General features: G+C 37.4%; 1 protein-coding gene across 2 annotated transcripts in view; it reads right to left on the bottom strand.

Moving 5' to 3' along the window:
* Ctnna3 (catenin alpha 3) overlaps positions 1 to 26,674 on the bottom strand; it is a 1,475,129-nt gene that overhangs the window by 458,594 nt on the left and 989,861 nt on the right. For both annotated transcript variants that reach the window (XM_021205680.2, XM_029542317.1), the window contains exon 11: positions 17,310 to 17,466. In XM_021205680.2, coding sequence (XP_021061339.1) covers positions 17,310 to 17,466 — 157 coding nt within the window. The remainder of the gene's footprint in view (positions 1 to 17,309; positions 17,467 to 26,674) is intronic.

Below are 26,674 nucleotides of genomic sequence, written 5' to 3'. Positions count from 1 at the left end.
ATTTAAAATCAATACCACTAAAATCAGGGACAAGACAAGGCTGCCCACTCTATTCATATCTATTCAACATAGTGCATGAAGTTCTAGCTTGAGCGATAAGACAACTAAAGGAGATCAAAGGGACGCACACTGGGAAGGCAAAAGTCAAAATATCACAATAGCTGACCCCAAAAATTTTTTTACCGGAGAGCACATATAGCTGATAAACACCTTCAGCAAAGTGGTTGGTTAAAAAAAAAAATTAACTTAAAGAAGTCAGTACCCCCTCCCTTTATAAAAAAAAAAAAAGTATAAATGGTCTGAGAACAAAATGAGAGAAACAATGGTCTTTACAAAAAGCCACAAATAATAAAACTATATTGGTGTAACTCTAACCAACCAAGTGAAAGACCTGTTTGACAGGAACCTCAAATCTGTGAAGAGAGAAATTAAGGAAGATATCAGAAGATGAAAAAAATCTCCCATGCTAATGGATCAGTGGGATTAACGTAGTGAAATTGGCCACCAAAAGCAATCCCCATAAAAGTTCCAACATAATATTTATAGTCCTTGAAAGAACAATTCTTAACTTCATATCGAAAAACAAAAGACCCAGGATAGCTTAAACAAACCTGTATAATAAAAGAACTTCTGGAGGTATCACCATCCTCAATTTCATGCTGTACAACACAGCGATAGTAATAAAAACTGCATTGTATTGGCATCAAGTTAGACAGGTTGATCAAATGAATAGAATTGAAGACCAGAAATAAAATCACATACCTATGCACACTTGATTTTTCAGAAAAAAAAAAAAAGCCAAAACATGCTATGGGGTGTGTGTGGGTGTGGGGGGTGATTCTTAAAAAACGATGTGACTGGATTTCTGCCTGTAGAAGAATGCAAACAGATATGTATTTATCACCCTACACAATACTCAAGTCCAACTGGATCAAAAAATCTCAACATAAAACTGGACATACTAAATTTAATAGAAGAAAATTGGGATACTGCCTTGAACACATTGGCAGATGATGTTCTGAACAGAACACCAGGCACTCAAGTCAAAAATTAATAAATGGAACCTCATCAAACTGAAAAGCTTCTGTAAGGCTAAGGACACCGCTAATAGGACAAAAATGGCAGCCTACAGATTGGGAAAAGATCTCCGCTAACCCTACATCAGACAGATGACTGACTAATATCCAAAATATGTAAAGAACTCAAGAAATTAGACACCAACAAACCAAATAACCCAATTTTAAAAACGAGGTAAAGAGCTAAACTGAGAATTCTCAAAAAGGACATATCTAATTGCCAAGAAGCACTGAAAGAAATGTTCAAGTCCTTAGAAAATTGGAAATCAAAACACCCTAAGATTCCATCTTATACCCATTGGAATGTCTAAGATCAAAAACTCAATTGGCAGCACATGTTTGTGAGGTCGCAGAGCATGGCTAGCAATCCTTGTTGGGAGTACAAAGCAGGTTGTATACAAACATTCTGGAAATCAATTTGGTAGCTTCTCAGAAAATTGTTAGGAATTTTACCAAAACCCAGCTAAATCACTCCTTGATATATACCTAGAAGATATCCCACTATACCTCAAGGGCATTTACATAATTATATTCATAGCAGCTTTATTCATAATAGGCAGAAACTGGAAACAACCTGATTATCCATAAACTGAAGAACAGATAAGGCAAAGGTGGTACATTTATACAATGGAGTATTATTTAGCTGTTAAAAGCAAAGATTTCATGAAACGTGGAGGTCAATGTATGGAACTTGAGAATATCATCCTGAATGAGGTTACATGGACATACAAAAACACATATAGTTGGATATTAACCATGTAATGCAGGATAACATCCTCAGACCCCCCAAAAAACTAGGTAATCACAAGTGCCCAAGGGAGGATCTATGAATCTTACACAGAAAGGAAAACAAAATGATTATCAGACGAGGGTGGAGAGAGGGAACTGGATGGGAGATGGTATGAGGAGGGGCAATCAGATATGGAGGGGAGAGGAGCAAGAAAAGGCTGGTACTGAAAACGGAAATCAGTAGGGGGCATCCTCTGGACCAGCTGGAGAACTGGCATTAAGGAGGCTATGGGAAATCTATAGGGGTGGCCCTACCTTACTAGTGGGGGATATAGAGAGTGAAGTGGCCACCTCCTGTAGCCAGACAGGATGTGCAATGGAAGGCAGGAGACATCAAACCACCCACAAAACCTTAGACCCAAAATTTGTCCTGCCTACAAGATGTGCAGGGATAAAGATGAAGTGGAGTCTGAGGGAATAGCCAACCAGTGATTGGCCCCACTTTAGACCCATCCTATAGGAGAATGCCAACCCCTGTCAGTATTAATGATTCTCTTCTATGCTTGCAAACAGGAACCTTGCATAACTGTCTCCTAAGAGGCTTCATCCAGCAATAGATGAAAACACATGCAGAGATCCATAGCCAAACATCAGATGGAGCTCAGGGAGTATTGTGGAAGTGGGGATAGAATTGAGCAGACCTGAGGAATCAAGAATCAAGAATACCACAAGAAGACCTACAGGGTAAACCAACCTAGGCTTATGGGGGCTCACAGAGACTGAACCACCAACTAAATAGCAAGCAGGGGCTAGACCTAAGCACCCCACACATTAGTAGCAAATGTTCTGCTTGGTCTTTATTTGAGTCTTCTAACAATTAGAGCAGGAGCTGTCTCTGACTCCGTTGCCTGGCACTGGATCCCCCTCCCCAAGCTGTACTCCCTTGTCAGGCCTTAGTGGGAGAGGATGTACCTAGTCCTGCAATGATTTGATGCCCCAGGGTGAGGTGGTACAGAATGGGGGCTTCCCCTTCTCTGAGAGGAGAAGGTGCTAATAAAGAGAAGGTTTTTTTTTTTTATTTATTTTTTTAATTATTATTATTTTCTTTATTTACATTTCAAATGCTATCCTGAAAGTTCCCTATACCGCCCGCCCAGGAGGGACTGGGTCTTTGATCAGTCGGTAAAGTCATTAAATAATAAAAAAAGAAAATCTTGAAGAAAAAACTGAAAAATGATCTACAAATGGATATAAACTGATAATTTATTTGTAAATTCCAGCTATTTACATATTTTAAAAACTGTCCTGGAATAGCATTTGAAATGTAAATAAAGAAAATATCTAACAAGAAAAAAACTGTCCCGGAGAAACAAATTATTTGCAAATACGTAGAGGTGAAAATAAAGACTACTGTTATAGACCGGGACTGTGTTTTGCATCTTATTTCAATTATTATGTGGGTCCTTATAATGAGCTATTACACGGTAAACCCAATAAAAGGTTGATGATAAATTCAAAATAACTAAAATCGTTGAGTTGCAAATAAGGTTGTGCCACGAACCCTTTGCTGGTATAATGACAATCTCGATGGCTTTTATGACATAATCAGTTTGCATGCTTTAAACTGTCCTTTGAAGGCTTGTTTCCCCTGTGTGTAAGTGCACTGCCCCTCATTTACCATTGAATCTCTGGAGTGAAAGTAATATTTGTCCATTGACATAAAAAAAAAAAGATTAGCCTGTCAATTCCAAAGTGTTAATTAGATGCTTGTTTCAAGGATATTCATCCCCACATTGCTTGCGATCGGGCGTGCGCCCTGTACACAGTCCCAGAGAAAATCATTCCCATCCCCTCTGCTCCTATGAGAAAGCTGTCAGTTCTCACTTGGAGTTTGCATATCCTAAGGTGGGCGTACTGTACTTATCCTAAGGTGGGCATACTGTACTTATCCTAAGGTGGGCATACTGTACTTTTAGGAATGTGGCTGATTAATTTGATGATCTCCATTTCCTCACCCAATGAGAGAAAGTCTGTCTTGTAGATTGGCTTATCAGGGGGGGAAAAGCTGTAATCAAAATCTAAGAGGGTAAATTGTAAAATCCTATGAAAGGTTACACAGAGGATGTCAGTTATAGCTAGAAAGAGAAGCATGATAAAAATGAACATCAAATGACCCAGTACAGGAAAAGACAGCATGGTTTTGTTTATTTGTTTACAGAGAGAAAAATCTTATTAAAGATCTGAAATTTTCAAAACAATACTATAAAATATCTATCCATTTTCCTACTCTGATCCACCAAACAGGAATGAGAAAATGGTATAAAATCTCACTAACTACTGTTCTACAATTTTGGTACTATGAGTAAGAAAAATTTGGAATTTTTTTTTAATTTTTACTTTTTTTTGTTTTACTTTGTTTTGTTTTTCAAGACAAGGTTTCTCTGTATTAGCCCTGGCTGTCCTGGAACTCACTCTGTAGACCAGGCTGGCCTCGAACTCAGAAATCCGCCTGCCTCTGCCTCCCAATTTTTTTTTTTTTAATTTTTAAAACAGTGTCCTTATTTTATTTTTTGTCTTCCTAATACTTATTCTCCTTCCTGTTTGAATTTGATACCTGGTTTTATATAGTTCACGATGACTAGAACTCACTACATGGCAAAGAATGACCTTGATTTCCTGATTTCTGTCAGAGCTCTCATAACAGTAAGGATGCGGGGCCACATAGTACAGCACAAAGCACCCCCTACTGCATAGTCAAGCATCTCAATTTGGACACCATTCGTTAATGAGCTTCAGGGTGAGCTCTCTGTCACCTAGCACACTTTCATCTATGCCACCTACACTTACACCTCTATATTTAGTTTCTATTCTCTTGAACTTCATTATTACAAATATTTAATAAAAGCTGAAATAACAATATGGTATAGAAAATAATTTTCAGCATCAATAATGATGAGTAGTATCTTCCACTGATTAGATAGATAGATAGATAGATAGATAGATAGATAGATAGATAGATAGATAGATAGATAGATAGATTAGACAGATAGATAGATAGATAGATAGATAGATAGATAGATAGATAGATAGATAGATAGATAGATAGATAGATAGATTTGCAGACTTGTATCTTAAAGTATGTAGCTGTGTGTCTCTGCACATAACAGCGGGTGCCCGAGGAAGGCAGAGCTGTCAGACACCTCTGTCCCTGCTTACAGCTGGCTAAGAGCTGCCAAATGTGAGTGATATGAATCAAACTTAGGTCCTCTAAAACAGCACTAAACATTCAGTACTCTTATTCTCACAGCATCTTCTCTCCAGCCCCTCATTCTAGTTTAATTCCAATTCAGTTTTATTTACGTAATTAATTTATTTTATAGAAATCCAGTCTCACTGGCTTCTAATGATCCTTAATCTGCTTGTCAAGTTGACCACATCTGGAATGAACCGAATGAAAACTTCTGGGCGAATCTCTGATGGATTTACGGAATCAGATTATCTGAAGTGGGAGACATACCCTAGATGCTAGGAGCTCCTTCACCATGGCAGTCTAAAGAAAGAAAACTGAAGGATGAAAGATTACATTTTTTCATCCTTGTCATTCTGACCTGAAAGATCATCTATTCTGTTGTTGTTGTTGCTGCTGCTGCTGCTGCTGCTGCTGCTGCTGCTGCTGCTGCTGCTGCTGCTGCTGCTGCCGCCCTCCTTCGCTGATATTGCAACAAGCCTTTTGGGGCTTCCAATGTGTTGGGAAGACATGAAGCTTTCCAGAAGCTACGTCTATTGAGATAACTGCCCTTGTAGAATGAGCAGGTACTGCATTCTTGGGTTCTCCTATGTGAGACAACCAATGTAGGACTACACAAATCGTATTATGAAGATGTTACCCCATCTAATATATATTAATTCCACATTTCTGCTCTTCTGGGGTATTCTGACTAATGTGGCTCTCACCATCTAAATATCCCAGAGAGAGAAAGAAACATTTATTGAAGGCAAAAGGAGACACTTTTAATTTACCTCATGAACCGGGTTCATGATCAAGAGAGACTACAGCTCCTCCTTGTGTAACTTTTAATTGTCCTTGGGGGTGATGATGATGATGATGATGATGATGATGATAATACTGATAATAATACTGATAATAATAATAATAATATAAAAAGAAGAATAGGGTTTGGGAGAGAAATAAGTTGAGGGGTATTAGAGAGAGAATAGGGCAAGACAGTGATGGTGAATTAAGGTTAAAATTCATCATATTCACAAATGAAGACTCATGTAACTCTTCATCAGTGTCGTTCGACTATATCTCTACCAGGGAAGAGACTCTCCCATGTTTAGTTTGCTCTACACTTAAGGTCATGCTGTCTATTATGCTCTAATGACTGAACACCAAAGAGTGCCTTAAAAAATATGTCCTGTGTAAGCTAAAGATTGTCTCAGCAAATAAATCTGCTACTTCTGATTGACTTCAAGTATCAGTGTGTGGGGGAGAATCTCTTGATGTTCATACATATGCAAACACTTCAGAATATGTGCAGAATTTCCCCCACTTTATCTCAAGGATGATTGGGACAAAATCACCCATACATAAAAACATTGGTAGATTAGCTGATCTCAGAGACCATGAAAGTTTCCTTTCTAGGAACAGAGTAGCAGAGTTTTTGTGCATCTTGTTTAATAATTGTCAACAGCAGGAATTTTTTATTTTTGACACCTGACATGACTCCCAAGGTAACACTTGAGTTATTTTGGTTATCTGGACTGTAGCAATGAGGTGGAAGAACAAAGCTTCTTCCCAGAGCAAGAGACCAGATGATTCTTCCTTTGTGAAAGAGCAAAATTCTCTATCAGGGTATTTTTGTAATTCCACATGATAGAGGATAGGAGAAAAAAAGAGAGAGTATAAGAAAATATGTATCAAATGCAATACAAAGTGTATTGTCAGTCATTAACCTGTCCCACTATGAAAAGAGCTTTCAAATTCCATCTCAAAGGCAAATAATAAAAAGAAAGAAAGGCCTGCAAGACTATGTCCTGGATACTATTCAAGGCAATTTAAACTCGTTCATCTTAATGTAAGATCTAATAGCACAACTATTAGTCTATTCTATTGACTCATCTCTAGAAACTTAAAACAGCCCAAGACCTTATAGAACCTCACCAAATATCTGTTAATAAATATGAAGTGGAGAATGACAAAGTTATTAACATGTGGATGGAAGGCCATTTAAAAAAATGAGAAAGATGTTCTTATTTCCAAAATATCATGTGTGTGAAAGGGAGGAGCAAGAGAGTCAGCCCTAAATAAACTTTATTCCTTTCTACCTGAATTTCTCTATATGCCTCATCCTGGTCAAAGACTAAATCTAGTGTCTTGATGTCAGATTATAAGATAATGTAGTTGTAGAAATTGGTAGGAATGCTATACTGTCTGTAAGAAGACAGTTATGTTTATTTTTTAAATTTTATACATCAGGATTAAAATATCTCTTGTATAGCATACATTGAGTTGAAATTTATACATGCTATGGAATGAACTCAAGCTGAAATATGTATTACATCTTATATTTTGTGTTCATAGTGACAACACTAGAATCTACAATCATGCAAAGCATTGCTAATGATGTAGTCATCACCATTCTATAATAGATCTCTTGATTTCTTCCTATGCAACTGTGATTTTGTATCTTTTATCCAACATCTCCACACTCTCTATATCCTCTAGGACCCCAGAAACCACCATCATATTCTTTTGCTACAACTTGAGTTTGGGGGAAAAATACAATTTTTAGCTTCATTTTTGAAATATACTATGAACTTTTTCATAACATAGTCTTTTGGTATATAAGCAGAAGTTTAACTAGTTACAATTCTCCATGAATTCAACTGTCAAGATAGCTCATCAGGTAAAGGTACATGGTGCCAAGCCTGACAACCTGCGTTTAATCGGTGGCATACATGGAAGGAAGACAGAACCAACACTGAAAATCGTTAAGTTGCATTCTGGTAAATAAATATTCACATAAATATCCTGGGTATATACCCAGAAGAAGTTACAATTGGTAACTTCTATGTTCCACTATGTTCATAGCAATCTTATTTATAATAGCCAGAAACTGGAAAGAACTCAGATGTCCCTCAACAGAGGCATAGATACAGAAAATGTGGTACATTTACATGATGGAGTACTACTCAGCTATTAAAAACAATGAATTTATGAAATGCTTGGGCAAATGGATGTATCTGGAGGATATCATCCTGAGTGAGGTAACCCAATCACAAAAGAAGTCATTAGATATGCACTCATTGATAAGTGGATATTAGCCCAGAAACTTAGAATACCCGAGATACAATTTGCAAAACACAAGAAAATCAAGAAGAAGGAAGACCAACATATGGATACTTCATTCCTCCTTAGAATAGGGAACAAAACACCCATGGAAGGAGTTACAGAGACAAAGTTTGGAGCTAAGACAAAAGGATGGACCATCCAGAGACTACCCCACCCGGGGATCCATCCCACAATTAGTCACCAAACCCAGACATTATTGCAAATGCCAGCAAGATTTTGCTGAAAGGACCCTGATATAGCTGTCTCATGTGAGGCTATGCCAGTGCCTGACAAATACAGAAGTGGATGCTCACAGTCAGCTATTGGATAGAACACAATGCCCCCAATGGAGGAGCTAGAGAAAGTACCCAAGGAGCTGAAGGGGTGTGCAACCCTATAGGTGGAACAACAATATGAACTAACCAGTACCCCCTGAGCTCGTGTCTCTAGCTGCATATGTAGCAGAAGATGGCCTAGTCGGCCATCATTGGGAAGAGAGGCCCCTTGGTCATGCAAACTTTATATGCCCCAGTACAGGGGAATGCCAGGGCTAAGAAGTGGAAGTGGGTGGGTAGGGGAGCAGGGCAGGGGGAGGATATAGGGGACTTTTGGGATAGCATTTGAAATGTAAATGAAGAAAATATCTAATAAAATTGAAAAAAAACAAATATTCACATAGCAAATAAATATAACTTAATTAAATATTCCCAACAATTTCTCAGAATCATGAAATCTACATAGAATGTTATCTCACAAGCCCAGATATGGAATTTTGTTTGTTCAGATCTTGCATGTGGACTCTCATTAGAAATGGGAGGGATGCTCCATTCTAGCTTCTTGGAGGAGATTTGCAAAATATATATATATAGGTAAAGAGGTAAAGATACTGCTAGTGCCACTTCAGTTGTAATTCAATGACAAAAAAAAAAATAACCCAAATCTGGCTGACATACACAATTATTTTGTGGCAAGGAGAGTCTTGAGTTCTAACTATTCACTGTCTTTCAGGATTCCCCATATAAGTTATTATATCATGTAAGTTACACAGATTGAAGTATATACACTTTGCGATTTAAAAAAATGCCCTTAAAATTAAGACAATATCTAGTCACCAATAAATGAACAGAAAAATGTACAACTGATTTTCATTTGGTTTAATTGAGGCCTTTGTTAATACAACTGGTTGTTGTACATCATATAGTTAACTAATAAGGAATGCATAGTTGATGAGACAACTTCAAGGAAATATTTTACAAAATGGAAAAAATGTAGTTCAGCACGGATAGATTTTGTAAGTAGAAAGTGTGTGCATCCAAAGAACTGAGCAATGATCTGTCATGTTGTTACACAAGCCTAAAATCGAATCCTTAGTGCACTTAAGAACTGTTGATGACTGTTCCCACTCTACCTTAAAGTGACAGGAAAAGTGTTCATCAAATTGATTTTGACAAATGCAAGAAAGGACTTCCAATTGTAGCTGTCTACAGATAGCTGCATAATACCCTAACTACAATCTTGTCATATCTGTATTGTTCCTTCCAGTGAGAGTATCTTGAGGGAACTTGACTCTTAGTGCATGGAATTGTGTGAGAAACTCTAGTTCACATGCTGAGGAACATTTCTGTAATGTAACTACAGGCAGTAATTCAAAACATAATTACCAATAAAGGAATAATAGGTGACATTTGGAGAGCCCTAGTCCATCATTTTTAAATACATGCTTTCTTCCCTTCCTTATACAATGCCTTATATAAATCTGTGCAAAAAGTTTCTGGAGAGAGCATAAAGCTTGAAGAGGGATATATGACCACATGAAAATATTAGCTCAGAAATTAGGAAGGGCAAAACTAAACATGACAACACTATTCCTAGATTTTAGTGACTGGCATAGAAGATTGTTGCTTTACATTATCTCTGGACTCTGATAAAGGAAAATTTCTACTCTTGGTATAAGAAACCTGGTATGGTGGTTTGGATAAGGATGATCCCCCCCCCCTACACACACAGATTCATGTGTTTTAATGCATGTTCCATAGAGAGTGGCATTATTGGGAGGTGTAGCTTTTTTGGAAGAATTGTGTCATTGTAGAGGCAACTCTGTGGTCTCATATACCCAGGCTAGACCTACTGTGGCAGTCTCCTTCTGCTGCCTATAGATCAGGATATGGAACTCTCATCCTTTCCTAGTACTAAGTCTGCCTGTATGTTGCGGTGCTTCATGCCATGAAGATAATGATAAGAGTCTAAACCATTGAAACTATAAACCCACTCCAATTAAATGTGTTTCATACTAAGAGTTGCCATGGTTATGTTGTCTCTTCTCAGCAAAAAAACCAAACCAAAACAAAACAAAACCGTAAAACACCAAACAAACCTAAGACATTTTGTTTATTGAACCTGAGCCAGGGTTCCTTCAGCAAGATGGCTTTCACCTTCTGATTACTAATATAAGTGTCAGTCATGTTCTTTAGTTTTTTGGACATATTAGAAGAAAAAAAAGCAGGGAACAACCATTACATTATATTATATAAGATGTTTGATATTATATGCTATATTGTGTGTTTCTCTTTCATTTCTAAAAACCCTATTTAGCAAGACAGCACATTGCTTTGGCTTCTAGACTTGGTACTCTAAAATTGATATAATATACAATGCTATTATTTTAAAATTTTTTGTAGCAGTTTTTTTCTTTCAAAAACTCAAGACTCTTGGGGCTATACTCATTATTCTTTTCAGCCCAATATATTCAATCCTGTATTTTCTTCAGGCTTGGTTAATTGGATAAGATATTTAAGCTGTTTTCATTAAGGAAAGTTTTTCTTTGTAATTCCACTATAGTGGATAGTTTTCTTGGGTATATTATTCTACACTAGACATCCTGGTCTTTTAGGATGTTGAATGCATTGTTCCAGGCTCTTCTGACTTTAAATTTTGCATTAGAGGTCAGAGGAGGGAAACAACCAACAGTCCCACTTAGTTATGATGCCTATGAAATCTAACAGGAACAACATGAAATTGCAACCCTAAGGATGAAGTCATGGTACGAATACCTTAGCTATAACCAACCCCTCTCTAGTTGATCTGAAATCCATTAAACAAGAGGGAAAATCTTCCTCTCACTAGCCAACTACACCAACTAATCAAGTCATGGATCTTAGAGGAGTCCCTCCTATAATCAACTGTTTACCAAACCAGCAAAACCCCTAAAATAAACTCTAAATATGTGTCCTCAAATCCACAGGTATATGAGTCTTCACACCTCACCAAGGAAACAGATAGAAACCACAACCTAACAAAATGCAGAATTATGGAGCCAAAAAGCTCAGGGAAATTTTAAAAAGATTGGGAAGAAAGATTCCCACATACAGAAAATCAGAGAACTTTCTGTGAGATTGCACCACTAAGTCAAATCAAGTATATACCCATAAATTCTCAAGAATATGACTGCCTAAGCCTAAAATATGAGCTGAACACAGATAGGAAAAATAAACATGGCAAGGGAGGCCCATGAGGCCTCAATCCTACACAAAGAACTATGGGTGGGAATCCATTGAAAAAAAAAAAACTCTTCCCCAGAGAAGAGTATACAAATTGATTATTCAATACCAAATGGTCAACCCTGAAAACATGTATACAAGTAACATTATACAGAATGGGCAGGTTGTACTTACATAGTTAAGAATATACATCTTTCTATATAATAACCACTAATAAAAAAGAAGGCATGGATTTGAAAGAAAGCAAGGAATGGTATATGGAAGGATTTAGAAGGAATAAATGAAAGGAAAAATTATAAAGTGAGGGTGACCCTGTAGGTAGACCAGTCTCAATTAATCTGGATCCCCAAAATCCCTCAGACACTGGGTCAACAACCAGGCAGCATACACCAGCTGATATGAGGCCCCTAACACATACAGCAGAGGACTGCCAGGTCTGGGTTCAGTCAGAGATGATGCATCTAACCCTCAAGAGACTGGAGGCCCCAGGGAGTTTAGAGGTTTGGTGGGGTAGGGGGTGGCATGGTGATATCCTCATGGAGACAGGGAGCAGGGGGTAGGTATGGGATGTGTAACAGTTGGAGGGTGGATGGGGGGAATAAAATCTGGAGTGTACAATATAAATAAATAAATAAATAAATAAATAAATAAATAAATAAATAAATGATTTATCTATGGGGGAAAATTTTTAAAAAGCTCAAGGCTCTGAATATACAGATATCCTATACATCTCTTAAATCATCTGACTCATGTCCCTCAATCCAAATAGGTCCTTTTATGAAAGATTAGAGCTATATATAACATATTAGATTATATTCACTTTCCACTCCCAGCTCCTCTTTATCACAGTTCCTTCATTACCCATGCAACTTCATGTCCTCAATTTTTAAAAACCCATCAGGTTTAATTCACATGACCCAAATGGTCTTGGATGTGTGGTCATCAACTAAAGTGTAATTTTCCTACTGGAGGGACACATCTTAATACATCTTAATGATCTCTCTCTCTCTCTCTCTCTCTCTCTCTCTCTCTCTCTCTCTCACACACACACACACACACACACACACACACACACACACACTTGCTCGCTTGCTATCAATTGCCAATGGCCCTTAGATAGAGTTAGAAATCCATGGCCCTCACACAAATACTGGGACTTTTGTCTGTTTAATGGATGCTGTCAAACTCTCTGAAAGTTAACATATGCTTTTACAGTCTTTCTGCCCAGTTTTTGGCAATGTTTTCTAAGTCTTGGATGGGGAGGAATGGGATACAGATGTCCCATTTAAGTCTTTGTAGATTAAGAACACAGACACACAGAAAGACACACACACACACACACACACACACACACACACACAAATAAAAAACAAACCCATATGGTTTGAAAGAAAATGCCTCCCAAAGGCTCATAGGGACTGACATACTGAGAGTGGAGTTGAAGTCTCAGATGCTCAAGTCAGACTCAGTGTGGCATTCTCTTCTCTTGATCTGCCAATCTGAATTTAGACCTTTCAGCGACCTCTCCAACACCATTTCTGCATGCATCCTGCCATGCTTCATATGAATATAGTCTCTGAACTATAAGCCAGCCCCAATTAAATGCTTTCCTCTATAAGAGTTGTCATGGCCATAGTGCTTCTTTACAACAATATAAACATAAATGCATACTATCTTCTTTAAATTTTACTTTTATATTAATCATTCTATTCATTTACATCTCAAATGATATCCTACTTTCTGGTTACCCCTGCACAAATCCGATACCCTGACACCTACCTCACAAATATCACATTCATATTTAGTAGTGTTTGATATGCAACCAATTCAACAGTTTGATTTAGATACATAAGCTGATTATTTGGCATTAATTTATAAAAAGACATTGGAAATCTATTTATTTTTATTTTCTTTTGTCAGATGATTTAGATTACAACTTTGTAGAAGCCAAAGTTCATGATGATAATGATACCAGAAACAAAAAGGCCAGTTTTAGAGCATTTTTGACAACAGTATCAAGTTATCTTTGAGTTGCTGTGTCAGGGTCACAGGGTCTCCTGATGATTAATGAGAAATGTTACTTTTCACAGTATGAAGATTTTTCAAACCATTAATTCCAGAACTTAACACATTTAACAAAAGGACAAGATATAGACACTGAATAACTAATGTTGACACAGGATTTTTAAAAGGAAATAAATCCTACTATTTACTTAGTAAATACCTAGTTAGAGCCTTCAAGGTCATGTAAGGGATGGGGAGTTGAATTGAAGTTTTAGTACTAAGTATGAGGAAAAAAATGCACCTTTTAAAGACTATGTGGTTCAGGAGATCTTCATATTCCTAAGCCAATATGATGTCAGTTGTCAGAATGCATTTTGCATTTTGGAACGGCCATGTTTAAGCCATAAGTAGGGTATGCTTCAGAAGCCTGCAAACTCCTCTCAGCTGGCTTCCCAATCCACCTTGTGAATCCTCTTCCAAACAGCCACAACGCCCCAGCTTCCCTCCACACCAACCTTCTGCAACTTTTACATTTCAAGTTGTTTCCCCTATGTGGGTAGCTCGTGTTAGAAATTTTAGATGCTTGAGCCGGGCCTGGTGGCGCAGGCCTTTAATCCCAGCACTCAGGAGGCAGAGGCAGGCGGATTTCTGAGTTCGAGGCCAGCCTGGTCTACCAAGTGAGTTCCAGGATAGCCAGAGCTATACAGAGAAACCCTGTCTCGAAAAACCAAAAAAAAAAAAAAAAAGAATTCATATCTAATCTACAAGTGGAGAGGGAGACTGGGTCTGGCATGGGGTTTTGAAACCTCAAAGCCCACCTCCAGTGACACCTCCTAATCCTTCCCAGACAGTTCCACTGGGAACCAACCGTTCAGACATACAAGCCAGCCAGGCATGGTGGCACACACCTTTAATCCCAGCACTTGGGAGGCAGAGGCAGGCAGATTTCTGAGTTTGAGGCCAGCCTGGTCTACCAAGTGAGTTCCAGGACAGCCAGAGCTATACAGAGAAACCCTGTCTCGAAAAACCAAAAAAAAAAAAAAAAAAAAAAAAAAAAAGAAAGAAATTTTAGATGCCAGGACAGTCTTGTAACAAAAAGGTTCTCAAATGTATCTCCTCTCATCCTTTAGGTGTAAAGAGCACAGACCCTGATTACTGGAGGACTTTAGGAAATTTCTCTTAAAATTGAGAAGCCTGGTTTGTACAGGTCTCTAGAGGCTATTTGTTATTTAGTCTATTTGATACATCGAGTCTGAATACAAACATACATCTTTTTATTTTTAGTCAGTTTTCTCTGTGTATCCCTATTTGGCTGTCCTGGAAGTAAGTCTGTAAAACAGACTGACCACAAACTAGGAGATCTGCCTGTCTCTGCCTCCCATGGGCTGGGATTAAATGTATGAGCCACCAATGCCTAGCCCAACACATATCTTTAAAACGCATTAGGGAAGTTCTTTTACTGTTGAACATATCAACAAATCCAAACAATTCTGTCCTGAACAGACCCTGACTGGGAGTGACTGCAGGCATTTAAGCTTTGTGAATCAACCTGATCAGCTGACAGCATAGAGCCATCGATCACTTAGCCTGAGATCTTCTGACTCTGACTTCTAGCTTGGTGCTAGAATGCTGCATTCAACCAGCTAGGTTCTTTTTCAACAATTCAACCTGAGATATCAAAAGAGAAGGCTCTATCATCTATGGCAAAATACATTGAGAAAGTTGATGCTACAAGAACCATTGGAGTCAAGGTGAAATCAATGCCCACAAACTTATGAAGACCACGGCATGACACATCTGTAGAAACTCCACAGTGTTTTGAGGAAACCTTGATTATCTGTTAGCCATGTTCTTTCCTCTTTTTTCTTTGTCTTCTTTACTAATAAAATTCTCATTTTCTTTGTATGATAAGTGACTAGCTATATTGGTCGAATTATGATGAAGACTAAGCCCAGGGACTTGGTAGACCCTGTATATGGCTACTGATTAGAATTTCTATACATTTTTTTAATCAACTCAGCTCCATAGTAGCACATTAATGGCTTAAAACCTATTAATGTGAAAGCATTTCAGCTACAAAAATCAACAAATATTATCATCATGTTCTAGTTCTAAGTCACATATTAGTTATGCCACCATTCAAAACTAACCAGAATAATTTAATTCCTTTTCTGTTGATTGGTTTAGAAATGTGCAAGGGAATAAACAAGTTCTGTTCTGTAAAGAGAATGATAAATGATAGACAGACAGAGAGATACATACATACATGCATACATACATACATACATATATACATACATATCTGATTGATAGATAGATAGATAGATAGATAGATAGATAGATAGATAGATAGATAGATAGATTTAAAAAATTATGATAACAAAAGTATTGAAAAAACAAGATCTATGAAGGGGTTAGTTGCATGAACCAGATCAGGGGCTATTAATCTTTTTTCAAATATCTTTTTTTATTGACAAGTTTTTAATTAAATAAAAATCAAGTTAATTTGAACACTCTTATCATTAGTCAAACTTTAAAATACATTGTATTTCTGGCATAATTGCTTAGTATGACTCAGTATGCACATGTGCATCTGAATGTTACAAATTAATTTGAGTAGGCTACATTCCATCAGAAAACCATAATAAACTTTAAGTAGCTATTCATGAAAAAGCATGTTTTATTATGAAGGCACAGCACCACATTCTAAAACTGTCCTTTCATGAAAATGAAATAAGAAAACATATCATTTATTTTACATAGTTTGTTACTTGGTTAAAGTAAGAAAAGTGAAGAAAATGTTGTAGCTATTTTCTTTGATAATAAGATAATCAAAATCCAAGTAATGTTTCCAAGGACAGGTTTCGTGAGCCTCTATCCATTCTGTTGGGATTCCATTTATCCTGCATAAGATAATTCTCTGGGATTCACATAGAGTCTGAAACCCATCTCCTGCTGACATAGCTAAATATTTAGACTGTTTATTAGATTCTTTAGATTAGAAATATCAAATAACCATATTGGGAGCTGAAATGCCATATTACATCTATCTATCTATCTATCTATCTATCTATCTATCTATCTATATTTATTTATTTGTGTGTATGTGTATTTTCCCAAGTGAAGATAAAATTTGTTGAAAAGCAAGTTTAAGAAAATCAAGAATATTAAACATATTGAGACATGTGGATTTATTAAAGGCAGAAAAAGCCTAATCCTTCCAGATCTTTCTTCCCATATGCTTTTATAATGCATAGCAATATCTTCTAAAGACACAAAGACAATTGATATCTGAAAAATCCTTCCAGGAGTAAGACTCATCATACCAGATGGACCACCAATGGCATTCACGTCAGTAATGCATTTCCACACTCCACCTCCAGACACTCAAATATAAAGAACCCTTTATATTGTACAAATCAATTATAGTAACCCTTAACCTACTTCCTAAAGTAGCTGATGAGATGGCACAGTACACGAAAGCACCTTCCACCAAGCCTGAAGTTTTAAGTTAGATAATCAGAACTTGTATGGTACAAGAAGGTGAAGGAAAGTCATCTTCTACATATGTACCGTAGCATGTGCAGGTACACTAGAATATTCATGCAGGTAATTATGAGAGGAACACTGACAAAAGAATGTGTACATATGGAAAAACAAAAGCATTACCAGATACAGCCAGGAAGTCGTCAATGCTGGTGATGTCATCTACAGCTTCAGTGAGGACATGGATGTAGTGTTCCCATGTGCGCTTGTACATTTCCATGGTGTTTTTGACCACTTGACTCTTGGGTCTTGATGCCAAAGCAAGTGCAGCATTTATGATCTGAAAAGATATAGATGGTACGTATATAGTTACTTCCATTGAAAACAAAAGCCAATGTGCAGACAGCAGGTACTCTTTTTCTTCCTCTCTCTTTATGATTAAATTTGAATATCCTAGCAACCAGTTAAATGGAATATATCACTATATGCATTTTCTTCTTTGCTTTTGTTTTATGCAATATCAATTTTATTAAGACTTATTAATAATTTAAGTGTTTTTAAAACCATCTACTGCATGACAATGTCAGTGGGTTGCAGGATATAAAAATATAATGGGTGTCAGAATTCAAGGATCTTGGATATTGCTCAATGTGAAGGATCACATATAATACTATGTGATTTAAAGTTGAATGCTATCAGTAAAAAATGCAGAAGGGAGGGTGCTTACAAAATAGAGAGATTATGTTCAATATAAGTGCTAAGAAAAATCTTTGGGAAGTATGACACTTATTTAAGATTTATTCTTAATTTTGTCTATGTGTGTGCATGCCTCTGTGTGTGCTGGTACCTATAAAGACTAGAGAGGATAAATGGTATCCTGGAACTGGAGAAACAGGCTGTTGTAAGTGAACTTCTTAACCACCTTGCACTCTCTAGCACCCTGGGATGACATTTTTAATTGGGAACTTGGATTCACACAGGATAACTAGCCTCTGCTTGTAAAAATCATTAAAATAAGAGTTACTTGAGAGTAAATACTTCAATGTGCACATTCATTTACATATCCAATCATTACCTATCTCAAATAAAAATCTTTACAAGTCAAGTACTACCATAGGTTTTAGAATATGACATAGAAGACAATATAAACAAATGCTACAACTTCATTGGAGGTAATATTCCACCCAATGTAGGCAGACAATTGAAAGGTGAGATCAGTAAAATAGAAGGTCTGTGAGACATTTATGAAAACTAAGGAAAAAATAAGGTCAAACAGTATGGTGGTTGGTAAATGGATGGTGTGTTAAAATTCGACAGCTTTGTATTGAAGTAGATATTTATTTAAATAACACCAACAGTAGTGGTGATATTAAAAACAAGGAAGATGTTTTCAAAGATAAATGAAAATTCTTTGAGTACAGTAAAGCCATTTTACTCAAAGCCTGAGTATGTGAAGGGTGGGGCAGGTATTTCTGGCTTGTACTACAGGACTATGCCTGCTTGGAATGCATCAAAAAGGCATGCCAGTGTGTGAGCAATCTGTTCAGCACTATGCTATAGACAAGTAATGAACACAACACACTTAGCAGGTTGTAGGAGTAAGAAAAAGCATGAGCTACAGTGGTGCAGGCAACAAAAAGGGTTTCCTAGGACATTCAACTAATTAAAGAAAGTTAAGGGTAGGTCAAAGATTCCTCTCAGAAACACTAGGCAGTCATTAGTAAGCCCATTGAAAACAGTATATGACAGCATCAAAACAAATCCACATATAAGATAGATAAGATATCATAAAGAAAGACATTTCATGAGATGTCATGGGAACATACTAGAAATAAGTTCAGTGATTATATCCAACAAAATTGTGGTCATTTCTGTGTGATAGAAGGCGAGGTGTTTTGTTCTGTTTTTCTTTTGCTTCTATATGTTAGTAAAAGTTCCAGAGTTTCTGTGGTGAATAAATGTCAGCTGTGCTGTCAAAATAAATGAAGTCATCCTTGAAAGAAAGATGATGAATATAGTTTTTTCCATGAGAATTATGAAGACTGGCAATAAGATCTTGATTGGGGACATTATCAGATGCTAAACAGCAGCCAGGGTTTTGAAGGTCAGAGTTGAACAGATTTAGCCACTGACTCTCTTATTACAGAGTTGGCATTCAAGCCATTCTCTCCCCATAGAAAAACAAACACACTGTGGATTCTTCTAAGAGTTATTTTTCTCTTAACTTGTTCATATACTGAAGCAAATTGTGGTTGCATAGCCACAATCAATCAGATTCCGTACCTGAATCACAGGTACCATCCCGATTTCCTTCTAACACATCCATAATCTCACAGGAAATAGGCTTGAATCTTGGCAAACACAACCAGACGGACAATGCCCTGACTTCAGCCTGCATCAGAACCACAGATTCCTAAGCCACCCTCCTCTAGTTTCCCGTTCAGTTGATTTGTGGTGGGTGAGGCTTCAAAACTTGCATATCCAAGCAATTCTCGGTTGGGTTGACCATGATGCTGATTAGTCCTGGGTTCACAAAATAGGATTTTCCTCTGGCCTCAAGTATCTCGGTGTTAAGGCAATGAGGAATTAGAATTACCTGTGCCTTTCTCATCAGCAGCAATTTGAGAATCTCCCTCCCTGCTTCCAGGAAACTCAGACTTCAGGACTACAGAGCACAATGACACTTTTTTTTTTTTTGTCATTCTCATACATCCAAATTTTGAGCAGTCATCATCATGATTCCCCTCCCTGCCCCCTGATTCTTTTAAAATACATGGAAACAAGAGCCAGCCAATTCTCACTATTAGACACTATTTAGATGCCTTTACAGCTACAACGCTGGATCCTTAGTCACATCACTTCACAGGTAGGGAGACCGAGGGAAAGAAAGGTTTCATACCAGCTATTTAGCTAAGAAATGGTACTCAGGATGTAAACTCAGCATCTGCCATGACAGAGCTAGTTGTCCTTCCTGACAACATGTCATTCAAACTCCTTCATGTCATTTCCCATCCTGTTTCTTGTTATCGAAAAGCAACTTGACAAGTACAAACTATATTTTGAATTTCACCTCAGGGAAAGGATCATATCCTTTCACTACCTAAAATTGTGCTGCTATCGAGTATTATTTCGACCATTTGGTCTTTAAAATTCAACAAAAGCCTGCATCACAGCTGTATACATTTAACTGCTCCAATGCTACTTGAGACCATACCAACGTTGCTCATGAGAGAGTCGGGAGGAGGCGACATTAGGCTTCTCACTCTCCAATTCTGATGGTCACTCTTGAAATTTGTTATAGCAAGAACCTTTCTGAAGCTCCCTGTAGTGCTAGAAAAAAAATGATAGGATGGAACTATGGCATACAACACTTAAAAATAAGGCTCACTACCAGAACCTGATGATAAGAGGGATAATGAAGGACATATTCAGGAAGGGCCTCTGCATGGAAAGCATTTTCTGTTGCATGGGGAAAGGTATCTCAAAAGAACACAATGTGAAAAATAGATAGCAATTAATAGGGTAAGGGATGGTTTGTTTGTTTGTTCATTGGTTTTATAGAAGTACTGACAGCAAGATAAAGCCTAAATCCATCTCTTGGAGAATGTTCAGCTGATGCAACAGGGGTATAGTATTGGAGTTAAAAACAGAAATAGTGATGCATAAGGAAAGAAGAGACCTTGGCAAACAAAGAAGTATGAGGTTAAGACAAAGAGGAAATAGAAAGAGTGACTTAAGGGAAGAAATCTGTCTTGGGGAAGGAGGTAGAAAATCAAGATGTTTAAAGGTCACATGACAAAGATTCTCTCCAAAGTTCAGGGTAAAAGGGAAGGTAGGAATAACAAGATGCCACAGAACAGCTGCACTGGCAGAGAACCTGCCCAATGTGATCATTAGTTTAATGGTCAACCTGAGACAGGACAGAATCACCCAAGGACAGAGTCTCAGTGAAGGACTGTTTACTTTGGAATGGCTTGTGGACATCCTGTGGGAGTGTGCCACAATTTAGTTAATTGATATAGGAAGCCAAGCCTACTGAGTGCAGGAGCAATCTTCGGACAGAGATTCTCAGCTGTGTGGAGTAAAGGAAGCTAGCTGAACAGAACGTGGACCAGTATGCATTTATTCCTCTCTGCTCTTGGCTGTGGATCGAGTGTAACTGCTTGCTTCCAGCCAGCCTGAGTACTCTGCTATGATGAACTGTAACCTGGAATTGTAAGCAGAGCAAACCTCTTCTTCTGGTAAGGTGCTTTGCATCATGGCATTTTTATCACAGCCCCAGAGATACTACAAGAACACTTAGCATGCACAAAGGCGTGGTTTCTATTGCCAGCTTACATACACCAGTCATGGTGACTCATGAGGTGGAGGCAAAGGGATCAAGATCTCATGGACATCCACTGCTACATAATGAGTTGGAGGATAGATTGTTGAAACAAACAAGCAGAAATGCTTTTAGATGTTCAGATTCACTAGCTATAATGACTGCATTAAAAAGTGCCCTTTCCACTCAGTAAGCTAACGCCTACACCTTGCTAAAATTCTTTCAATAGAATATTACAGGTAGAAGGCTTGAATTCACTTGCTTAAAAACATTATGTCGACATTCTTTTCTTTTATTTCTTTGCCTGTGAAGGAAAAGCACATTAAATTTTAAGGAAATGTGCTGTAACTTTGGATATAACTCCAGTGAGGTGCCCCTTGACTTCAGTTGTAGAGTTTTATTAACCTATTAACTTACAATATACCTTTGTGTAAACTGCAAAAGCTCATGTCTCTGGTGTTTCCTTGTTGCCACAATTGTACAACTGTGTGCACACATGTCTGTTTTAAAATGATGGCATCTCAGCCAGGCATGCCTTGAAAATACTGTGCAAAAGCTGCAGTGGGGAATCTGGAGCCGTGAATATATGACAGGTGATATTTTGTGAGAACATTTTCGGTTCAACTGCTGATCCAATTTATCTGATTCGATGCTGCATTCTGTGAGAAAGCTTTATCCTGCTTGACTCTGCCGATATTCAGCTTAAATCTAAAAGCAGACACATTTTGGAAGATGTACTAACCCTCTTGAAGATGGAAAAATATTTCTCCTGAGTCATATTTCTGGCATTTTAGCTATACACACTGGACAAAAAAAAAAACCCAAAGAAACAAAAAACAAAAAACACACTTCAGTCTTCTTCACCTTTAGCTAAAATTTCAAATGAATTTCCTTGCTTTCTGAGACATTCTCTTTTCTTTTGATTACAATGGAGATGTGTATATGTTAGAATCACCCTGGACCTGGCAATTACCTGGTAGTCAGTTAGCATTTGAGAGTGTCTTAAAAATGCAGGCCCTTATTATGTTTTTACTAGAGTGTTTTTATATCCTGGTGAAAGTACCCGACTTCCTTCCAGCTGCTATTTTCTCAAAATCACTTTCTATACTACAAACATATTTCTTTCTTAAATTCAGAGAGGATCATGCCTCTTACCACTCCTAGTAATTGCTGGTAGAAAAACAGCTGACTCAAAGCACAGTCTAATTTCCCTTTCCTGGTAGGCCTCCTTGGTCTAGCCTCATCTAGGATGCTTCATTACAGCCTATGCCCACTACCCTGCCCAGCTCAGTCCCTGGATCCTAGAACACACAGTAACTCTGTGATTTTGCTATGATCGTCACACAGATCTCATTCCTTCCCCTTCTCCAGCTCAGCAGATGAAACAAACTTCACTTGTAAAGATGTAAGCAAATGTCACTACACATCATGAGACTGAAGTCTCCCCACCCCCTCTGCCCAACCAGACCTTCTTCTGGCTTTAAACTTACCCCTTCCCCTTAAAGCAAGGAGCAGTTTTCCTACTGGGCCACTGCACTTTCTTGTTGGTTTTCCCTAGCTCCTAATTCCCCATTCCCTTTCTGTCCCTAACTGTTTCACCCATCTTGTTCACATGTCACATTTGAATTTTTAAAATTTATTGTTGAGCCTATAATATAAGTATATTTTTCCCTTCCTCCTAATATGCCCAAACACTTTTTTCAAATTTATGCCTTCATTTGTAATATATATATATATATATATATATATATATGAATAAAAACTACTTAGTCCACATAGTGTTAGTAAATACATATACATATACTTTCATTGTATATATTTATATAATTTTATTATATATATGATTATAAATTACTAGACCATATAGTGTTACATATATACATATTATACATATTTATAAACTTTAATTGTATATATATATATATATATATATAAAATACTTAATTCATATGGATTTACACACACACATATATATGTGTACATATATGTATATGTATATATGTATACGTGTATATATGTATGTATGTATATATATATATATATATATATATATATATATATATATGTGTGTGTGTGTGTGTGTGTGTGTGTGTGTGTGTGTGTGGTTTAAGCACTGACCATTTCATTTGGTGTTGGACAGTAAATTGATAAGCTGGAGAAGATCACCTCTAAGATTGCTAATTTTTCACTGCCTGTAGTTGTGTAGGGTTGACACCTCATGGTCCTTCCCCTGTCCATTTTTGCATATGTTGATGGGCATCATCCTCGTTTTGCTAATGTTTGGGTACTCACTTTGGCAAACATTTTGGGTGTAGTGATGTTACTAGGAGACACGATTTTTCAGCAAAATCCTAGATCCTCTAAATGGTAACTTACAATCTTTCTGGCCCCTCTTCAGCAAACTGTTCTTACATTCTTTTCTTTGAGCTCCCTTAAGGTACTAAAAATACGTATACAATGAAGTAATCCAGTAAAACTTCAACCTGATGAGCTGATGGAACTAAAGCCATGGAGGAATTACAACAGGTCAAAATCATTAGAATGAAAGAAAGAAAGAAAGAAAGAAAGAAAGAAAGAAAGAAAGAAAGAAAAGAAAGAAAGAAAGAAAGAAAGAAAGAAAGAGAAATTGGGTGTGTGTAGAGCTTGGGTGTCCTGGATTTTTTTTTTTTTAAAAAGGAAGATTAAGAAAATATGTACAGATTTAAACTTGCCAAGAGAGGCAATCACACTCAAATATAGATAGATAGATAGATAGATAGATAGATAGATAGATAGATAGACAGACAGACAGACAGATAGATAGGAAGAAAGAGAAAGAGAGAAAGAAAGGAACAAAGAAAGAAAGAAAGAAAGAAAGAAAGAAAGAAAGAAAGAAAGAAAGAAAGAAAGAAAGAAAGAAAGAGAAAGAATAAAGAAAGAGGGAGTTGGCTGGTTTTTGAAAGCATCCAGAGTTTGGAGATAAAGTTCCAAGAAAATCCACATGATAATGCCGATGGTGTTGTTTCTTTTGTTGTTTTTGATGATGAGGATAATGATTATAATGATACTGATGGTGGCATAAAGTCAAATGTTAACAGTCAAAATCCATACTTACTTGTTCCAGGCACCAATCCAAGAGCTTGATATCAATTTACCATCCAGTATTTACCCCACAATGAGAGAGATGCAATCATCGCCCCTTCCAATGGCCCTCTACTTAAGGAAAAATTCTCTCTCTGCTCCAGATAGAGTGCATTCTCTGAACTTGTGCTCTCGACTATGTGTCATACAAATGTGTAAATTTATGCAGCCATTAGTGTTGCTAATCCTTAAAACTAAACTCATTGAAGGAACTATTCCATTACTTGCCTTTTGAAGTAAAATCAATAGGTATATACATATATATTATTAAGGTAACATAAATTCATGTTTTTGGCTGTATATAAGCATACAATTTCAGGACATTAAGCAAGCTAACATTGTGATTCAGGTTTTCTCAAGTCTATCATCATATTTGGATCATCCATAACAGAAATTAGATACCCACTAAACAATGGCTGTACCTTCCTCCTTTGTCCAGCATCTAGCACTGCCTATAGTATCTTCTCTCACTAAATACTGCTTGTTTTTCATAAAGGCACAACTATTTAATATTTCTCTTTTGTATCAGGTTTATTTTTGCATGCTTTCCACGTCTTCCATGTTCTAACATGCATGCAAAAATTTATTCTTTTGAAATCTAAGTAAAAGTCCACTGAATATGCCTATCAAACTCTCTGCTGACTAGATGTTTCATCTTTTCTACTCTAATGAGCAATATTAATATGACTATGTGTCTCTCCATGCCTAAAATTTCAATGACATGTCATATGTACCAAGTAGTGGCATCCCTCGATTACATAGCAATTTTAAACACAGCTTTCTATGGGTGTCTACACTGCTTTTCTTGGGAGTGTTCATTTCTTCAGTTTCCTGGCATGTGGGACAACTTTTGCTATATTAACCTTCTATCAAATACGTTGGGTTTTTTCTTTTGCCATCCTACAGTCAATGTCCCTGGAGAACTTTTCTTTGTTTCTCCAGGTATCAGAAGCATTTACAACAGTGTTTCTCCATTGTTGAAGCCACTTCTGAGACCCTGGGAGAAGCCCTGGAAATGTCTTCGCCTGTCCTAGAAAACACTGTTACACATATTTTGTGATCTAGCCAAAGGGAGCTTTGGGTGGAGGATCCTTTCCACGTGTGGTGACTGGATTACCTCAGGTGCTTCTCAGTCACTGTCCAGAGCCCTTCTTATTTCACCACACTAGGGATGCTCACAGATGATGGAACCACAGCTCATCACTTCTATGGGTGCTCCAAAATACTGAGCAAGTCTTCCCAGTTTTTTTGTGGAGACTAATATTACAACGTAAAGTGTCCTATGTTAGATGAGCTGTCTGGTGCAAAGCAAAGATGACGGAAGCTGTGTGGAAGGGAGCCAGGGGATGGGAGAAATGGAAGGAAGTAGCAGAAGCAGAAAGGAAGAAATGAAAGAAGGAAGAAAGAATGACAGAAAGGAATGAATGAAGAAGGAGGGAGGTGAGGAATGAATGATGGAGGAAGGGAAAGAAAGAAGTTTTGTGGTATGGCCAAAAGGTAGTTTATATGGTAAATATACTGCTTCCTGGATATTGTCAACATTTAGAAATCAGTAATTATGGATTTTTCACTCACAATATAAGTGTTTCCTTAAGAAAACCATGGAGTTGTGTCTGTACAGTCTGTCCTGATGCTACCAGGGTAATCTTCACAAAAGATCTGTGTCCTCGAAATGATAAAACAAGCACAGATTCCACTACAATGGTTTCTTGAGCCCTATGTTGATTACAAGTTCATGGTGACTTTGCATCCCTATAAAGAGAACCAGATAAGGAGATAGATCGGATGCTCTACAATAGGTAAACTTTTGCAAAGATTGCGCCTTTCCTACATACATCCCTTCTGTTTAACATTTGTTTTTCACAGAAATGAACAAATAAAATTATTCTTTAAGAATAATGTTGCAGATTGGCTGGTGTGATACTTGGTGGGTAGAAGTGCATGAAGCCAAGCCTGAAGATACAAGCTCAATTCTTGCAACATACAAGGTGAAAAGAGAAACCTGACTCCCACGAGTTCTCCTTTGAGGTCCTCGTGGGCACTAAGGCATGATAGCGTGTTCTCTCTCTCTCTCTCTCTCTCTCTCTCTCTCTCTCTCTCTCTC

The sequence above is a fragment of the Mus pahari genome, chromosome 9 (assembly GCF_900095145.1).
Source record: "Mus pahari chromosome 9, PAHARI_EIJ_v1.1, whole genome shotgun sequence".
NCBI lineage: Eukaryota > Metazoa > Chordata > Mammalia > Rodentia > Muridae > Mus > Mus pahari.
This window is presented reverse-complemented; position numbering and strand designations above follow the sequence as displayed.